The sequence below is a fragment of the Phodopus roborovskii genome, unplaced genomic scaffold (genome assembly GCF_943737965.1).
Source record: "Phodopus roborovskii unplaced genomic scaffold, PHOROB, whole genome shotgun sequence".
NCBI classification, from domain to species: domain Eukaryota; kingdom Metazoa; phylum Chordata; class Mammalia; order Rodentia; family Cricetidae; genus Phodopus; species Phodopus roborovskii.
This window is the reverse complement of record NW_026126469.1, coordinates 13,940,450-13,957,948: the sequence shown is the minus strand read 5'-3', so window position 1 is coordinate 13,957,948 and position 17,499 is coordinate 13,940,450. Positions and strand designations below refer to the sequence as shown.

Sequence of the window (17,499 nt, the reverse complement as noted above, 5' to 3'; positions counted from 1 at the left end):
GTCCCTGTCTCAAGAAAAGGTGGAGGCAGGTGGTGCCTGAGGAACAATACTTGAAGCTTTCCTCTGACCTCCTTACTACCTTCTGTCGTCTCCTTGTCTATCATGTATCTATCTGTCTATCTACCTATCTCTATCTGTATATCATCTATCATCTATCCATCTCTCTCTGTCTATCTGTCAACTATCATCTCACCCACACTTTTATACATGTGGGAACATGTACACATTTATTCACATGCATTCCTACACTTATGAATACACAGGTACTTGGCGGAGGGGATCCTGTTCATTCCTCAAATGGGTGATATCTTTATCTAATGTAGACAGAATTAGCCTTGCTTCTGGGGGACATCATGCCACATTACTTCACTTGTTTAGTAGTCCCTCCCTTGACACCAGTGTAATTTGTGTTTCATGCATTAGCCTATATGCTCCCTGGGGACAGCACAGGCTTCCCTATGCCCCTATCTCTTAGGTTCCTAAGGAGAGACTGACAAAGAACATGTATTTTTTTTTTTAATATGAACAGGATGCTTTGTATGCCCAAAAGTGGGCTTAGTATTTCCTATTTCTTTCAAATATAGCAAGGCACTCCCGTTTCATACCAGTGAGGGCACTTGCATTGGCCAACCTTTCTGAAGGGACTACTTGTGACTGAAGCCTAAAAAGACTAGTAGGGATTGAAAAAACAGATTTGGGACACTGTGCTACAGATGGGCTGCAAAGCATGCTGTGGCATGCATTGGGCTCTGGGCATGCTCAATAGATGTGCTGGTTTCCTGAGAAATCGTGGTCCAGGATATTTGTGTTTCTTGATCAGGTAATTAAGACTCAGATCTAGGTCTAATTCTTCACTGCTCTTGGCACAGGGAGGTGGTGTAAAGGTCTAGTGCTCATTATTCTGAATAAGACTTACCAACCTGAATTCCCAAAGTCCCAACAGGGGGATAACTTCACCATGGCAAAAAACAGTGTTTAATTGCAGGTGTGGAAAGAGAAGCAGGAGGAAAACAAACAATAATTTGCAAGCTTTAATGAGTAAGCTGCCATGCATCTCATTACCAAAGAAAACAGGACTTCTTAAAGTGACCTGAAGCTTGTCAGAAAGACAGGGATTGAGAGACCTTGTCCCTTTCCTTCTGTTATTTTCTATCTCTCTGTCTATTCTCAGCTTGCTGTTTACATTGTGCCTTCACAAGTTCAATTTGTATTTTACCACAACAGACCCAAGAGGCATGGGGTCTACTTGCAAAATCTCTTCTTCACCCCTTCAGCTTCCTTGATTTCCATAGTTGAAAATGCACTAATTAGGATTTATAGATTTGTAGAGTTGTCTAGTTCCTACAGTCACCTAGTTATTCATTTGAAGTTCTCAGTGGCTACAATATGAGTAGATTTTTTTTTAAATCCAGATGAGAAACCTGAGACTTGTCTATTATATTGTTTGGTCTGTATGTCAAGAAAGCTGGGGCTCTCAGATGTGTCTTGTGACCCCATGCCTGCCTGGAGCTGAGTGAGCCATAACAAAAGTCTTTTCCCGGCTATGCAGCCTCATAGAAGATGGACACAGTTGTTTGTTACATAGCTGTTTGTTTCTCTGAAGTAACCATGATATTCTTGTAGGACTCAGTGGGTTCATGGAGGATAAGAATGGAGGACAAATGACCGTTAAGAGAGTATGTGAGAAAAAGAAAATCATAAGAATGACCCAAGGCTCACTTAATTTGGTTTCTGGATTGTATCAATAAGGAAATTTAGATCTACAAATTAACAGCATTTAGTTTAATTCAAGTGAATAAATTGCTATTAACCAGGACGCCTGGTTTGCAATCCAGTTCAGTATTCACTGCTTGTTGCTCATTTCCAATCTTCTTAGTATATCTTTTGTTTCTTAGGACACCCTTGATGCCACTCACATCGCCCTGTATTCTCAATTATGGTCATCAAGTCACATAACACATTCCTGTTAGAACAAAATATCGTTGAAGTATTCAGTTTACCTGATGTATTTCCAAACAGGGGAAGAAAGGGAATTCCTAACTGAGGTTGACTGAACAAACACAAAGATAAAGGCTGACAGGCCCAAGTTCAGTGATGGTCCTTCCACAAACATCATTCTTTATCCTTAACTTCCATTATGTGGGTTCCATCTTTGCCTCTGTTTCTATCATCAGAGACAGCAGTCTTCTCCTTTATGTGTTATGAAATAATGAGAACTGTAAATATCCCAAGACAATTTTTGCCCAGCACTAGAGCGGAAAGGATGGTGATGCAGGAAAGACCAGTTTGTTGCTATAGGCACCATCACAATGAAAGCTGTAAATATTTATATCAGCTGATGTTCAGAAATATAAATGTGCTGTACCAAGGAGTTTGATGATTTAATTATGTAAAACCCTTAAAAGTGAGGACCACTTATGGTTTCACTCTTTTAAAAAAATGTTTATGACTTGAGGTTTGCTGTTTTGCTTATATTAGAGAAGTTAGTTTTGCTGGGCTCCTCTGTGGTGTTAGAGTCTCATTCTTTCATAGTTTTGCTCTCATTTGTAGTTCTTTTCAGATGAACTTGACCAGAATTTCAGCATCTAGGAACTTCTGGCAGGTACTTGGCATCCAGAAATCAGAAGTCTTCCAGATCCTTAATTATGACATCAGGAAACTTAGGGGTTACCATGGCACTATTGCCTTTCCAGTACAGTCATAAACTTGGGGGCATCTTAAAAGAAGGCACCCACCATATGGAGAATAAGGGGGAATAATTCACTTTGTAACATGTTTGTGTTTTCAAACCATAAGTAGCTTTAATATTTACTTATACATGACATACTATTTCAAAGTATTATGGCTCTGCCATAAGAGGAAGAATGGCATAGCTATTACACATAAATAACCCCCTTTCCAATGCTAATTTCAATATTTATGACATGGGCACTTATGCATTTACTTATAGAATGCATTTAACAACTTGCAAGTGTGCATTTTTATAAACAAAATAAGAAAACGAATAATGATTTCATCTTGTCTTGCAGAACCCCAGCTGAAAGGAATTGTGACAAGGTTATTCAGCCAACAGGGATATTTCCTGCAGATGCATCCAGATGGTACCATTGATGGGACCAAGGATGAAAACAGCGACTACAGTAAGGAACTCCAGCTACTTGCAATGCAGTGCAAATTGACTATGTGGCCCAACCCAGCCATACTGCCTTTTGGACTCTTTGATGATTAGTGAGCTAGTCTTCCCCCTTTATCCTTCTTGTGGCATTATTCTCTTATTCTCTATAGAAAATAAAGCAATTATATATATCAGAGGAGCTATGTAATCAATGAGAAGGTATGATATTTGAAAGATTTCTAATAGTCATTAGATGAAGATATCTTCTCAATGGGTTTTTTGTCAAGGAACTAAGCAGTCGCAGAAATAATACAGACCTTCCAACATAAGGTGGTATTTAAATCTTGGACCCAAGTGATGAACAAATTATAATTCTCAGAGGCTATTTATTTATAGAAAACATTACTTCCTTGAACAAACACTGAACACATGTATATGTTATTTCCTTTTGGTTAACAACAAAATTTGAATACCATCATGATGAATCACAGTATATGTAATAGGAATAGGTTAATAAAGACTGGTAGGTCTAGCATGGACTTTAAAATGTCTTGAAATAAAAGTTGCAAGTATTCAAGATTATTTAAAAAATCTCCCAGAAATAGTCATTAGTGTTGACAAGTTCAAAAAGGAAATACAGTTCATCAAGGCAGGGGAGAATTTATCTGTATTTTGGAAACAACAAATACACATGCTTCAGAGGCAAAAATAATAGCTCTCACAATTTTCAAAGTATCCACAATCATACAGGTGACTCAGGGTAAATTCCTGGTCTCACAGTTGCTCACTGTGCTCACTGTGCCATATTTTTTCTTATAATTTTGTCCATGCTTATTGCTAGGTCTGTAGTGTTAGATGTACAATGAATGAATTTGGTGCTTGAGTGTAATCAAGCCTGAGAGAGGAAATTCAGGAAGGTCTAAAGTTCAACACTATCCTAGGTTTTATACTGCCTTTAAGAGCAGTCTGGGCTATATGAACCTTTGCCTCAAAAAAGAAAGAATCACAGACATGGAGTAAATGTCCATAAAATATATATACAGTGGTTTGTGATTCTGATTAAAGTGATTTTGTCAGACTTCTCTCAAGCTTCAGAGGGTAATTTAGGAAGCCAGATATTTTGTAATGCTGTGACTCTTAAATTAACAATAGCATTTGAGGCAAAATTTAAAACTTTTAAAGCACTGAGACGTTCCTGTCCACCCCTTTTAAGTTTTCTTTGTTTATTTAATATTGCACATTACAAAAATATGAATTACAATAAAGAAAAGATCTTATTATGAAGAATCCCGTTCCACGTTTCTCCCAGTTTTTGGCAAAGTTGTTGATTGCTTTATTGTGGCTTGCACTGTCAATTTCTATTTCTATGAATGCAATCTCTAAGTGGCTCAAGTTTTCAATTCAGGCGAGAAGAATGAAGAGCCCATACTCCCTATATGTGATTGTCTTCTGTTGCATCTGCACTTGAATGTCTGATTGGGAAGGCCACACTTACAAACAAGGCAGGAAACTGCATAGCTGTGTTACTTGTGTTAATTGTGAGGTATCTCTAGACCTCAGTTTCATGATTAAAATAAGAAGTAACTAGAGGTAAGAATAACTGTGCATGTCAACACCACCCATAGGACATTGTAAATATGGGAAAGTTAATGGTATCACTTATACCATCTAACCTGAGGCCCTGGGGACATTTTAGGAGAGGAGGTGACAGAGCTGAGAGAGCTGGAGGATTATTTACAATATTGTCTTCTGGATGTGAAAAGGCCATGGTAAACATCAGCACATAGCAGCCATGACCACGAGAGAGACACACAAAAAGGACAGGGAAGTAGGAGGGGGACAGGCTGGGAAGAAAAAGGGGGCCAGAAGAATTGGGATGGATATAAGAGAAAGAAGTATAGAGATACTTCATTGTGTACAAGTAAGAAAGCATCAAAAAATTAAAATAAATTAAATGAAAGAGTTATATAAATTGATGAAGACAGATTTTTGTCTCTAAGCAAGCCAAACAGTCATTCTCTCCCTGTTCTGCAGGATGCTGCCTGAGTCCAGCCAGCTGTGCAGCACCTTCCTTCTAGAAGAGAGAGGGTAGCAAAGAGGGATCCAAGCATGCAAATCCTTCACTGTTGCCAGTAAAAATTGTAGAAAGTGATCTCCTCTGAGGCAAGATCCATCACATGCCTGAATCCAATTCTAGCTATACATACATACATGTATGCACATATACTTCAGGCATACAACAAAAATTTGGCACCATAGTACCTGATGCTTATGTGGCACACATGTTGAAGAAAATAGATGATGTGTTCTATAAAAGGCTAACAGAACTGGTTTAAACTCAGAAATTCACACCACTGTTTTTAAGTTAAGATGACCTACTGTGAATACTTATGATAAATTATTATCAAAATGACATAGGTATATATAATCTAAAGATTAAAGAAGCTCATTTGGATTATCAGTATAAAAGTTAATTTAAAATTTCAATACATTTGAACCTTTTGTTCAAGAAGAAATTCTGTTTTTCTTGATTAACAGGCATAATAGCTTCCCCAAATTTGACTTTGCTTATTTAGTAATGATGTACTATAGCCGTACATTGGGTTTAGCGTGAGTGAGTTTATTTAGTATATAGTAATCTAAAGTAAAAGAGTAAGTAGCAAGTCATATAAAGATAGTTATATAGATAGGCAGATACATACACACACACATGTACACATACATACACATATATATGTAAACACATACACACACACACACATATATATATGTACACACACGTGTATGTATGTGTGTGTGTGTGTAATCAGAACATCCAGCAGAAATCAACTGGAAAGACCTCATTGGGTTAAATAGTTGGGGTTCTAGGAAGAGTAAGTTTTTGGGATTGCAGGGGATCCCCTTTCATGAGGCTTCCAATGAAAGGGAGAAAAAAATGAAGTTGGGAGGGATACATGTTGGTGAGTGGAGCTATGGGAGTAGATGGGGAGAGGAATTTTGGTTATATAAATATCACATTTCTTTGTATACTTGTATGAAATCCTCAATCATAAAGAAGAAAATGAGAAAAAACACAAAAAGAACAAACAGTAATAAATAGAAACATATAGAGATGACATCATCAAATTAGCAGCTCACAATATCCCACAGAAACTGGGAAACTGAGACAGTAAGCTTGAGTCTGGATTGAGTTTTCACTCCAGGGCCCGAGAGTGAAGTGGTATCTCCTTCACACTGAAGGAGCTTTTACAACATGGGCTAAACAATAGTAACCTCTGTTGGAGTTGGTAACCTTCTAGCTCTGCTCAAGGACATGACGTTCACACTCTTGAATGGCCTTGTTCTCTCTCTTCCTTCTCAGAGTTAGGAGGAGACAACCTATCCCAAGCAAGGGCACTTGAAGGACACTTGCAGATCAGCATGCTTGGACTCCCAGCCTGGGGAAAGATCTTACTTCTAGGTCCAGTTTCTTAGTGAGCTACAACAATACGTGACAGTTTACCAACATAATGTACATTACACACACAGTTTTTTTTTTTTTTTTTTTTTTTTTTTTTGTCGTTGTTTTTCAAGACAGGGATTCTCTGTGTAACTTTGTAGACCAGGCTGGCCTCGAACTCACAGAGATTAGCCTGTGTCTGCCTCCCAAGTGCTGGGATTAAAGGAGTGTGCTGCCACCACCCAGCTTACATATACAGTTTTAAAAATAGCCTTTTATGTTTAACTATATGCTTAAAGCACTCTTCATATTGCTTGGCATATTTTAAGCTTCTGTATAAATCAGAGCATCATCACACACATATTATATTCTGTAATCCATTTTGTTATGGCTATGAGGCTTGTAGAGATAATTAATACACTTACTTGCTTTACCTAAACCATGTGTGTATTAAGAGTGCCCCACAATGCCACAGTGTATATTACACCTTAAACACATGGGCTTTTGGGTGTTAGTGGAGATCCAAACATACCCATTTTACTCTTACTTTTAAGTTCTATGACCATGCAACATATATGCTTTGGTATTTATTTCTTTTGTTTAAATCACATTCACCAGAAGGTATGCTCCTATGGGAAGAAGTTTTGTTTTGATCCTTTATTGTATTTACAATAGTCTATCATGCATAGTAGACATTTGCTGGGAACTGGATGGATGGATGGACAGACGGATGGATGGATGGATGAATGGATATGCTTGTAAACAGGTTTTGTAGTTGTTGGCCAAATAGTTCCCATCTATATAATGTACCTTTTTTTGTTTAAAATTTTTATTGTATTATTGTGTGTGTGTGTGTGTGTGTGTGGTGTTTTGCCTGCATACATGTCTGTGAACCACGTGTGTGTGAAATGTCCCCAGAAGCCTAATGAGGGTGGCAAATTCCTTGGGACTGGAGTCACAGATAACTGCGAGCTCTGTTTTGTAATGGGGATGGAATCCAGATCCTCTGGAAGAGCAATAGTGCTTCTAACTGCTGCGCCATTGCTCCAGCCCTACTTTTGTTTTTTGAAATGATTCTAGGCTTTAGAAAAATGCGAGTGGTGTAGCAAACACCTTTGTACTCACTGAACCTTCTCTGACACCACTCACTGTTCCATGTAACAGCAGAACAATGATCAGAACTGGGGAAATAGACCCGAGTACAATGCTAAGTACCAGGTTAAAACATTTATACGTCAAGTAATGAACTCTCTTCTGACCCTCTCCCATCACAGATAATAAAAGAAGTTTTAAATGAAGTAATAAATTTCTATCTTTTCCATAAGTGGAGATGAAGGCTAAACAATGCCAGAGAGATATTCAAATTCCACTCATGTTTTTAATAGAAAAATTATGAGCCTTTAACGTTTTTAACATGCCTTTTCTTTCTCTGTGGGTGTAGAGTAAAAGCAGTTGATTGTTTGACAAAGGAAAAAAAAAACAAAAAACAAAAAACAAAAAACAAACCAAACCCTCTTTTTACTATAAGCATCTCACAGAAATGTTTGCTTCACTAGCTCCAAACCAACTTTACCACTGCATCTTCGGAGATCTGATAGACACCTGCTCTTTTGTTCATGGAGAAAAGACTAATTACATGTAATTGAGTACAAAGCAAATGGGTTTATTCTGCAGTGGCAGATAAGAATCGCTACAAATGTAATGATAACAAAAATGCAGGGCTGTGTTGGAAAAAAAAAAAGACAATTACAGCTTGGAGGGTATTAATAGGAATATTTTACATAAAATTTAAAATCTTGTTATTCTGTTCTGTACATTATCATAGGAGATACATTTGAAGAGCCTAAAACATGCTGGAAAGCAAATGACGATGATATTGTAGCCAAATGTATTGCTCTCATTTTGCTGGGGGAAAAATACATGCATGCCCTCTGCCCATGGAGAAGGGCTACATGCTAAGTTAGTGTCATCATCAGACTGGCGAGCAGGTCCATGCTGTGCCTCTCTGGAGTGAGGGGAGAAGGCCATGGAAAGCCCATCAGTGTAGCACAAAGAAGCACAAGGTCTGAGTAGTCTTGGAGTAAGGTTGCTTGGGGTTTTCTTTAGCCCTTTCTTTTCAGCAGAATTTTGGGAAGCAAATGGAAGCTGTGGAACAGAATATGAAGGCACAATAGAGTTTGCAGCTGATAAAACATACGAGGAGCAGCAAGGCTCCCCCTGTACCTAGCCGTCTTTGCTGTGTGTTTGGAGGTGGGTTACAAACCACTTCACAGGCTCAATCATGCAAGGCCCCAATGAATGGGATGGATGAAGATGAAAGCAAACCCTCTCAGGACTCATGTTTGACCATAGACAAAATGCGTTAGAAATGACAGAATGGCCACTTTTCAGTCCTGGCTGGTGAGTGTCACTGATGTTTCATCAAGCAAAGCCTCTGGTGAAGACTTGTTAAGATAAACAACAGAATTGCTCCCACCCCAACCCCTGCTTTGGATCACCCAGGTTAAGGGAAATCCAGTTCTCTGTGTCCTTCCCAAATCACCCACCACAGCTAAACTCCAGTGTGTTTTTCCTTCTGTCGTCTTGGTGAGACTCTGAAGTTCTGTCATGGGTCACAGCTCTGGTGCTTGCTGTGGAGTCGTTACACTCAAATTTGTTCAAATATGGATATGCTTCTGGTATTACTTGAAGGGATGGCAGAAGCACCATCAAAGAGGTGTTCTTTCCAGACCACCCTCCTTGACCTGGCCACATTCTGGGCACATTTTTTTTTCCTGCTCTGTTCTTTCCCACTGTTCCTTGTTTGCTTTCCTGTTCACCTTATCATCTTTCAAATACATAATGCATGCTTGGCAGATTTTTTATAGTATTACAACTTTAATTGGAGTGGTTCAGACACCTAACTTGTGGGCTAAAGAGTTGTCTCGGTGGGTAAACCTTTTGCCATGACATCTCACAGACCTGTGTTTCCATCCTCAGAACCCATATACAAGTGGGAAGCAGCAGTGTGTGCACACATGTGTAATACCGACTAGCCTTACATAACAGTGTAGCTGGGGCCACATAGTGAGGCCTGTGTGTGTGTGTGTGTGTGTGTGTGTGTGTGCGTGCTGGCCACTTCAAGACATAAACTTAATTTTTGATGTTTTTGTAGCACATACATGCACATACACATACATTCATACACACATGCATACATACACACACACATGAATCCTACTTATTCCTAGATTGAAAAACTCAAGTCTTTTGTTTGTTTTAGTAATGCATGTTTCATTTTTTTTGCAGCTAACATATAGTTAACTTGTATCCCTTAATTATAAATTTTTAACATTTCAATCATAAATGCAATTATAGTTTATTATATCCCATAAAATATTAACTTCATTATGACTTTAGTGTAAAGAATCATATTTCAGAATGGCCTATATCTGAGTTTTAGAAATCTAATTGTAAATGTAAAAAGTTAGTCACCCAGTTATGTTTTCTATACAATACCAAGCATATGATGTTTTGATACCACCAGTCACAAGCATATAGACACAGCCAAAGGCAGCAGGAGCTCATCCTGCTCAACTCTGAACAGAAATATAAACCAAATGGTAGCTTGGGGAAAATTTTCAAAGGAATTATGTATCTAGATATAAGGACACACACATACAGTTGCCTCCAAAAGCTAAGAAGACATTTGCTTTCCCTAATGATAGGCCTTCTTGGCCCAGACTTTCTTCCTTTCACTTGTTAGAGTTCTTGACAGAAAAGCTATGCCACGGCTAAATTTGTTTGCTAGAGCCATCTGTATTTTAAGACTATGTCATTATTTCTTCTGAAATTATACCTGTAGGCTGAGTTGAAAGTGAAGTAAGTGGTTGCATTATCCTGCAGGTATCTCTAAGCAAGGCTTTTATCCCACCACGCAGCACTTGGGCGCATGCAGGGCTGTCACTCATGCAATTTCCTCTCAGTAGCACAATTAGCCTTCACCTCTGACTTGGGAATTCATTTATTCCATTGGATACTTCTTTTTAGAAAGGAAAAAACTTTGCAGTCTGATTTGGAAATTAAGAAGTTAGCTCTGATGTTTATTTCAAGTGTATACCTTGTAATTAAAAACATTGACTCTAAATAATATTTGTGGAAAGCTTGAACAAACCCATTTATTTCCTTGAATAGTTTAGCATCTTACATTTGTCACAAGGAAAATCCCCCTTGACTTTTTTGACATGGATCTGTCACTTTATTCTTGATCAGATGTTTCTTTTTGTTTGGGAGACTCAAGTCCAGTGTAACTGCTTGTTCACAAAAGGAAAACATGAGCTGGTTGAAATTGTGCTCTTGTCAAATTGCTCTCCCACAGTTTATAATGTACTTATAGGTGGCATACATTGTTTTTAAAACTGCATAACTGAATTCCTAAAACTTGTCGAGAACCAAGTTACATTTAGTGAGGTTTTTTTTTTTTTTTTGGCTCCATGATGTAACTAATGTTTGGTCTTGGGTGAGTCACATAAACTTTCTTCTGTTTATATCATCTAGGTTGTACCAGATAAAAGTGTCAGATAACCTCATAAACCCTTGATGCCCCCTTTCTTTTTGTGCAGAAATAAATTTGTGCTTAGTAGTTTTTTTATTGCTTCCCCCCTTTTTCCCTGAGAAGTATATTGTAAGCAGATATGAAGTCATTAATTTTCAAATCAGTGCATAATCATATAGTCGAGAATTATGTAAAAGTCCCTAAGAGTCCCCTGCATGTCCATTTCCATCCAGGATCTGGGCTTAATGTGACCGTGTGTGCCTTGGGGCCAGTATTTAACTTCTATTGTGTCTTTAATTCATCCCTTTTTTTAAAATGAGACTTTACAGGCCATTAGATCTTAGAAGTTTTGCATCAACTGAATGAGATAATTTATGAAAAGTGTTTCAAACAGTATGCAGAACACAGTAACTATAAAAGCTTATCCATTATTATTATCTTGTCATTAGAGCTAAAGAGCCTATTTTGTTTGTTTGGATTGTTGAATTGGGGGTGGGGGTCCTGGCTTGCAAACAGTTCATAGACAGTTGCTGTTTAGCAGAAGAAGAATTCCTCACAGTGGTCGCTGTGTGACACTGGAGGGTATTGAAATAATTCAGTAAAATAGTTCAGAAGATGTGGAGACCCCTCACTTGCATCAACAGCATTATGTGGGTATTTTGTAGAAATGTATCTTCCAGTTTAACTCTGGACAGAAATGATTTACTAATGTAAGCAAACCTATGTACCACATAGTTTTATGTTTTTGAGTTTTTACATACATTGTTTGCTTGGAAGGTCATCAGTCTTAATTCACCAGGTATGAGGGTAAATAGCATCCACTTGAAAGGATCTAGAATGACCCAGGAGATGGGCCTCTGGTCAAGCAATTGGGGAATTATCACGATTATGTTAATTGAGGTAATAAGACTCATCTACTGTGGGTGGTGCCATTCCCCTGGCTGGGCTCTTAGACTATAAAGGAGAAAGGAAACTGAGCAGCAGCTTGTGTTCCACCCTTGATGCTTCCTGACTATGCATGTGATATGACCAGCTGCTTTAAGCTCTGTCTGCTTGATCTACACGTTATGACAGACTCTGAAACTGTGCATCAGAATAAACCGTTTCTTCCTTAAATTGCTTTTGTCAAGGTATTTATTCACAGCAACATTAAAGTAACTGAAGCACCCCATGAAGACCCTACTCACATCAGAACCTCTCCTAGCCCTCATACTCTTATCTGTGGTCCACCAACTCCATGCATGCTCAGCAACTGCCTCCTGCCACAAAATCCTCACTTCATTCACTGCATGTGTGAGCACTATGCATCTATTTACAGCTGCACAGATCACATTACACTCAAGGGCTAGCTGCATCTGAGTTTCTCTGTTCAAGTACAACTTATTTATTCTTCTAGCAAGCGAACATGTTCCAAGATCCTAAACCACAGGGACACATGTACTTCCTCTCCTTGACTTATGTCAAATGAAAACAGTTGGGCAGATTTCAGCCATGGACACATCATCTACTTTCTCTTACTTTCCTTCCACCAGCTTAAGGCCCTATGACCTTCAAGTTCAGGATAGCCTTGGCTCTCAAGCAATGGCTGTGCAAAATAACTGAGGATAAGCAATCAAGCAATGGCTCACACCTGCTCAGCATCGCCCACTGAAACATGTAGCAGCTTGAAACTAGGGTCAGGTCACCCAGTCTCCACCCAGATGCATCTTTAACATTTCTTCTCTGTAAAATGATGTGTTTTTTTTTTTTTAAAGACAGACTCAAATTTTGAAAGCTCTCAGGTTTGTAAGTTGACCATGACTATTTTTCTTTTACTTTTCAAAGGCTATAAAAAATGGCAGTGTGGTATGTTTTATATTGAATTTAAAAACAGTAAAACAGTCCTGCAATTCTCTTCTACCTTCACTAAGTACACAAGCCTGAACCAATCTTCTCTCTTCTTTCTACAGTTGTCTTTTTCCTAGTGGATACTTTCCCCAAAGTTCCCTCTCATCCTCCATGGTCAGACACCCAGTCAGGGCATAAACTCAGTGTCCTGCTCTCTCCCTCCCTCCTTTCCTCTCTCCCTCCCTCCTCCCCTTCCTCCCTCCCTTCCTTTCTCCCTTCTTCCCTCCCTACACCTCCCTTTCTCTCTCCTCCTTCTCTCCCTCCCTCCTGCACATAACTAAGAGGAAAGCTGAATTTTGACTGGTAAAATTTGATATACATTAACCTCCTGCCTTCAGGCTTCTCTACCATTGTTCTCTGTCCTCCTAACGTTGACCTTGTTACTTAAACACAGCAACTCTATTCCACCTGAAGGACCTAGAATAGGCACTTGTCTTGCTCATCAGCCTTCTCTCTAATTTATGGATTTCACTCTTTTTCTAGAATTTCTTATTCAATAAATTGACTTTACTGTCTACTAATACTACAAAGGCATTTCCCACACAGACCATGTGTTCCTCTCCATTTATACTTGTGTAGACTCATTCTTTCAGTGTATGACAACACTTAAAGCAAGGCTATTGCTCTATTGTTTTCACAATCCCCCCTTTGTGGTTTCTTTAACCATAAAGTCTGCTTTCCCTTCTGAACATCTCTTCTTTATACAGTTGTAACTGATGCATTTACTGTGTGTACAGCTTTCTGACTGACTACTCCAGGGCATAGCGTGGGTCCTCTCTATGTATACTTTTACATTTACATTAGCAATTAGTATGGATCTGCTATGTGCTTCACTCGTGGCAGTAGAGCTATGGTAAGTGGCTGGTTTAGTTATTTATTCATAGTCACCAACTAAATAAAGGAATAGGGACAAATGCTGAATGTATACTCATGTGAACAATGTTTTCAGGGCATGTTGACATGAAATTTAAAGGAAGGATTATATATCATCAATGATGGGGTCAGAAAAATAAAATGTGCTAAACATGATTTCATTAATAATTTTTACATATATTTATTTTATGTATGTTTGTATGTAGATATGCCTATGTCATGTAGAGGTAAAAGGGTTCCTTTTGGGAGGAGGTGATTTTCTCCTTCTACTGTGTGGGTTCCAGAGATTGACCTCAGATCATCACTCTTGGCAGCAAGTACCTTTACCCACTAAGCCAGTTGCTGGGCCCCAAGAACTATTTTTTTTAAAAAACAGGTTTGGGATCTATCTATCATAGTAGTTAGTGTTTACCAAGCATTTTCTAAGTGTGCTTATATCTTAGACAAACATAAGAACCGGAACCGCAAGTCTTCCTGTTTTGAGTAAACTGAGGCACAGGAAAATTAAATAATTATTACCTCATGGCTATACTGATATTAAATAACAGGCCCAGGGTTTGAACTCAGTGATTTATCTCCAGAGTCCTTGACCCAGGCTACACTGTCGCTCCAGGGTCTCGTTCCTAGTAAACATCCCTCCATTTATAGGAAACGTTTCCTTACATTGTGTGGACATATCTCTATAACACTTACTAAACATTAAGGAGGATATGTAACTGATTGATAAATATTATGATGCTTTTTTTTTGACAGGGTAAACATTGAACCTGAGGATTTTTTCCTCAATATGTTTCATTGTTAATTAAAGTATTGCTTGAAAGTAGTAACCCATTATATGGCAATTTTAAAGACATTAGACCTGTTTTCCTATTTCATTTATCTGATTAGGAAAATTTGACCTGGGTGGGATGTGTATGTTTGTGGGAATGTACATTTTCACATATTTTCTAGCATCCCATATACAGTGGTACTGAGCAGGCATTCAGCCAAGAGCTAGTGCTGCTGCTTTTCATATACTGCTTGCCCTGACACTGCGATGGGATGTGGAGCACCTATCCACATCATCTTACATCTGCACAGCATTAGTAAATCCACTCCATAGTATTATGGTAGATTCTTTTAAACTATTCTGCAGCACTTTTACCTCTTCTTTTAGGAATCATAGGAGCCATCACTCTTACTGTTTCTTCACTATGCACTTAGGCTCAGTTTCCACACTCCAGACAGAGCCCTCGGGAAAACTCACAGAACTGTTTCGATACTTGGACAGTCATAGGTATCATTCCATTTGCTGGTTGTATGAACTTGGAAAGGTTAGCACCTGGAAGTCAATATTTCTGAGTGAGTGTGTGTGTGTGTGTGTGTATGTGTGTGTGTGTGTGTGTGTGTGACATTAATATCAAATTTATGATTGTTCACTCATGGGAGGAAGTGGCCTAGGTTTCTCCTAGTTAGAGAAACCTATGCCTACAAAAGTGTAATCAAGAGTAATTTCAGGAGAAATGGAGGACTTGAGGGCAGCCTTGAGTAATTGTGTACAAAGCTATTCATCGCTCTCTAGGCCTTAAAATTAACTTTCTCATCTTTGGGAAAATCAATTGGGAAGTTTAATTTAATTGGGCATTGCATGGCTTTTCTTGGGGTAATGTTAACTAATGCCTGTTCACCCTTGATAGAAGCCAAAGTATTCCACCCAACTCTAGCTTGTTGAATTTATTGTGGTTACTTACAGGAGTATTGGTCATGGGCCAGGGGTTTACTGGGGGGGGCAGGGGGCACAAGAGTGACTCAAGGACAGCTGCATCATTCAAGGAACCCACTCAATAATGAATAATAATTCACAAATGCTATATCCAGGAAGCTCCTTGATCACTTTATAGGCACCTCCACTGGAGTGTCCTCTTCCAAACTTCAGCAATTGTTTATTTCTTACATAACTTTGTGGCTCAAGCTTGTGAATCTGTGGTTTTCTGAGTTTCTTTGGTCTTATAGGTTTCACATGTTTCCTGAGCTGCCTACAGATTTTAGCTTCTTGAGTTTTAAGTGGTTTCTTTCTTCTGGAGGCAATGTTTTAGTTTGGAGGAAATGGATAGGCAGTGGAATTTGGAACTGCACTGCAATGCGGGGTTTTACTTTGGGGAGGTTGGAATGACCACTTCTTGGTCCATGATGACTGATGACTTGGACATGGAAATAACAACATTTCCTGTTTAAACAAACATATCTCCTGTCCTGTAATATATTCTAATGCTCTTTAAGGATGCCATCACAGAATCACCTACATTAATAAACTCAAAGTCTCTAAGGTTAGAACTTTGAAATAAATGTTCCTTAGAAATAACCTAGATTATGGAACTGGCTATGAAGCAGACTTAGTATATTCATAGACATGCAGAAAGCCCTGGGCATGGTCCTTAGCATCCCATAAAACAGAGTTTGGTGACACACACCGATAACCTAAGCAATTTGTAACTGGAGAGAGGAGGATCAGAAATCCAAGGTCATCCAGCTACCGAGTGAGTTTGAGATCCACCTCAAGTAAATAGCAGTTACATTTAAGAACAGTGATCCATTCTTCATCGAGTCTGTACACTAAGGCTTACTGGTGTTTGGAAGATGACACTTCTCACTCTATTCCAGAGTTTCTGATCAGAAGGTTGGGCCAAGCTTGGGGTGTGGTGGCGGTAGACACATCTATACCAGGTTCACACTCTGATTCTGATTAGAAGGTTGGGTCCAGACTTGGGATTGTCACTTCTACATCAAGTTCACACTCTGAGTGGCACTCTCAGAGTGCCCCCATCTCCAGTGTCTTGTTACAGCCACAAAGGGATTGGTTAAAATGTGCATTTGGACCCCAGGAATCTTGGGTTTAGCCTTTCCACAAAGTTCCAATGGATGGAAATGATGCCCAGTGAGCATGTCAGGGGTATTGGCCCAGTGGTTGGTAACATTTGGAAAGCATCAGCATTCCCAGGGAGCTTGCTGAAACCTTAGTCTCTTATATCTAAGATTGCTTTTCAACATTTCTGCTCAGTAAAATCATCTGCAGAGTTAAAGAGTATTGATTTTGCTGTCACAGAGATTTGTATTTAATTGGTATGGCTGTGACCTAGACATCAAGATTTTTTTTGTTAATAAATCTTTTCTAGAGTGCTGTGATACATAGCAGTTTGTGACCTAATGAAGTAAATTTATCTTGGAAATTTCACTTTTGAGGTTTGTATTTCAAATTCACATTATTTTATTGTATAACTTTATCTAAAAGTTTTAATTAGCTTTAAATACAGGGATATCATTGCATTATCTCCTGGAATATTTTTCCAATATTTTAGTTTAAAAGTAGGTTAAGAAGCTTGGAATGATGGTCTGTGTGCCCAGCTGGCTCCACTAAATTCCCACAACATTCATTCTGCCTGGCTGTAGACAACTTCCTCTGGTGCTGTTTCAGGCACCTACCACACAGTGATTAACTGTTAACTTGGCTGTCATGTGGACATCTCACTTTCATCCATACCAACATACCGAGGGCTAAAATCTTCTAGTTATGGAGCCACAAAAAGGAATTTGATGCCACTCCTTCTCCAAGCAGGAGAGGAGGTTGGACCTTCACGTAAAAACAAAACTTGATGTAAGATACCTCTGGTACCA

General features: G+C 38.8%; 1 protein-coding gene across 2 annotated transcripts in view; it reads left to right on the top strand.

Annotated features, from left to right (window-relative positions):
* The window catches only part of Fgf12 (fibroblast growth factor 12), a 354,306-nt gene that overhangs the window by 145,668 nt on the left and 191,139 nt on the right, over nucleotides 1-17,499 (top strand). For both annotated transcript variants that reach the window (XM_051191257.1, XM_051191256.1), the window contains exon 2: nucleotides 3,030-3,140. In XM_051191257.1, coding sequence (XP_051047214.1) covers nucleotides 3,030-3,140 — 111 coding nt within the window. The remainder of the gene's footprint in view (nucleotides 1-3,029; nucleotides 3,141-17,499) is intronic.